This window comes from Orycteropus afer, unplaced genomic scaffold (assembly GCF_000298275.1).
Source record: "Orycteropus afer afer isolate SDZICR_OR568_19922 unplaced genomic scaffold, OryAfe1.0 scaffold00030, whole genome shotgun sequence".
NCBI classification, from domain to species: domain Eukaryota; kingdom Metazoa; phylum Chordata; class Mammalia; order Tubulidentata; family Orycteropodidae; genus Orycteropus; species Orycteropus afer.
This window is the reverse complement of record NW_006921617.1, coordinates 9,615,891-9,618,672: the sequence shown is the minus strand read 5'-3', so window position 1 is coordinate 9,618,672 and position 2,782 is coordinate 9,615,891. Positions and strand designations below refer to the sequence as shown.

General features: G+C 43.7%; 1 protein-coding gene across 1 annotated transcript in view; it reads right to left on the bottom strand.

Moving 5' to 3' along the window:
• Positions 1–2,782, bottom strand: part of TMEM241 (transmembrane protein 241) — a 187,628-nt gene that overhangs the window by 68,795 nt on the left and 116,051 nt on the right. Inside the window, exon 5 of the mRNA XM_007935613.1 lies at positions 883–960. Within this exon, the coding sequence (XP_007933804.1) occupies positions 883–960 (78 nt within the window). The remainder of the gene's footprint in view (positions 1–882; positions 961–2,782) is intronic.

Here is a 2,782-nt window from a genome sequence, read left to right as displayed (position 1 = left end):
AAAAAAAAAAAAAAATGTGTGTGGGCAGGGGAGAAAGCCGATGATATAATATGGAAATAGCAAGATGGTGTGATATGTAAAATGTCAGAGAAAAGTGCCAGTTTAAGTGGTAGCATAAAGAAGAGTACAGACAATGTTACTCCAGCCCCGCCTAGATTTGGTCTAAAGTCTGCGATAGACTTAATGGAGTCACCACAGAGTCTCTCTTACCCTCCTGCAACCCTCTCTTGTGCACAAGCAGCTGGATGAGCTCTTGAATCTGGTCAGTCTCTCTCTGGGGTTTAAAATCTGACTGTGGGCTCCCCACTGCACTCAGCATAAATGCCTAATTCCACACTTCAGCCTAAAGGCCCATGCCCCTATCTCCAGTCTCATCCTAAGCCCCTCCCTTCCTCTTATAAAGCTCCACCCACACTAGCCCAAAGTGATTCTGCCAAAAACCAAACTCACTGTCACTGAGTCAGATCCAATTCATAGCAACCCCTCCTTGAGTTTCTGAGGCAGCATCACTACAGAAGTAGATTGCCCCAACTTTCCTTCTGAGGAGTTAGCAGTTAAAGGCCTTAGGCACCACGCCACCAGAGCTTCTGCCAAGTTCCTTCTAATCTCTGGTCCTTTACACATGCTGCTTCCTCTTCCTGGGACATCTTCTTACTTCCTCAAAGTGGTGAGTTCCATTCACACTAAAAAGCATTCCCATGTATGTTTGATAAACTGAAGGGATGTCAAACCCATGATCCCTGAAATTAGTGACCACTGTCAGGCAGTCAAAACAGCAACTGGTGTCAGCAAAAGTTAGACACCAATTTGGGCCATAAAACAAGTGCATCTTTGACATTTAAAGCAATGGAGATGAAATAGTCATTGTGTATTATCATTTACCTCTTTCTGAAAACACTTCTGATACCCACAGATGATGACTTCAGCTACATTATGCAAAGTGAGAAACACAGGGATTGTCTGAAAGAAAACAGAATAATAAGCATGAAAACATTATCTTCAACCTCATAGTTACATAATCCTTACTTTTGCTTAAAAATAAAGATCTGTAACGACTCCTGGCATTCAAGTATATAATCAATCTTCTTCAGCAAGACTGTTTCACACAGATTTCTGTTCTTTGATGCAGTATTACTCTTGCTAGGGTACACAAGTTCCCTTGGGTATTCTCATCTGTAAATATTAGGCACCTACTGTTTGTCAGGCACTGTGCTAAGTGAGGACACATCTTGACAGATATTTTAAGGCACCTGACCCCGCAAGAGTAGTGAAGCTTTCTTGGAAGAAGTGAAGTCCAAAGTCTAAATGAGAACTGGAAGAGGAACTAGAGGGAGCCAAACCAAAGGCAGGAAAGAGCTGCAGGAAAAGGAACATACAAAGGCAGAAGGAGAACATGACTTAAGCTCCTCCAAGGAACTGGAGAGAATTGAGCATGGCTGGAACATAACATGAAAAGGAAAAGTGGAGGAGAGGGAGATGGAAACACAGGTCATATCAAGGAATTAGCACTTTTTCCTGAAGCCCAGTAGGAGCCCCTGTGAGTTTTAAGGCAGGTAGTAACATGATCTAATCTGCCTGTTTAAAAAAAAGCACACTGGCTATAGCACAGAGAACAGGTGGTAGAGATGGCTGTGAAAGTTAGGAGTGTGGTACACTGAAAAATAGCCCCCAAAGATACCCACATCCTAATCCCCAGAACCTGAGAGTGTTACGTTATATGGCAGAAAGGGGGCTTTTACAGATGTGACTATGTTAACATTCTTGAAATGGGGAGATTATTCTGGAGTGGGCCCTAAATGTAACCACAAATGTCACAAGGAGGCTGAAGAAGATTTGACCCCTACAGAGGAGGTGATGTGATGATGAAGAAGAGAGATTTGAAGATGCTGGCCTGGAGGGACTTACGGTCAGATGGCGGAATAGAGAAAAAGACTGCACAGACCCTCTTCAACAAAGAAAAGGGGAACCAATTAACACAGACACAAAAGATAATCATGGACATCTGAGCCTAGAAGGGAAGGATACAGAAGGGGACTAAACCCCAACTAGCAGAAGAATTTTCATGAAAATACCAAAAACGGCGACATATGGCGCTGCAGTCTGGCAGCAATCCTGTGCAAGCCTGATGGCACGGCACAGTCAGCTTGGAGAGTGCCAAGTGGTGATAAGACCTGAGAATTAACCTAAAATTCAGCCCTGCTAGCCAGGGACTGCATGGAGGACTGCTCTGGTGGCTGGAGGATAAAATGTAAAGCACCAGTGAAGAGAAAGGCAGGCTGAGCTGTGGATTTTTGCCTGTCCAGAAGGTGCCGCCATTTTGAATGTTTACAAGCAGCTTGACCATTTTGGATATTTAAAAAGACAGCACTCTCTGAGATTCCCGGGGCTTAAAAACAGGTTCTGCTTGCCAATAATCCCAAGGACACTCCGGACCTAGATGACTGAAAAGGTGCAACATTCCCCTTGTTACTCTTATACCCCACACCCCTTGGTGAATGGAGGTGCGGCCATCCCCCACTCCCACCCACCTTATGGGCCCACAGGAACTCCATCCCAGTCTGTGTGCTCAGGCAGGGCCTGGGTGCCCTGCCCTCCCCTCCCCTGATTTTTTTCTTTTTTTTTTTTTCTTTCTTTTTTCCGGTTTTTAGTTTGCTTGTTTTGTCTATTTTAAAACTACTATTATTTTTTTTTTAATTTATTTGTTTTTATTTGGGTGAAGATTTACAGAGCAAATTCACTTTCCATACAGCAGTTCACATATACTTTGTCTCATGTCATTGAC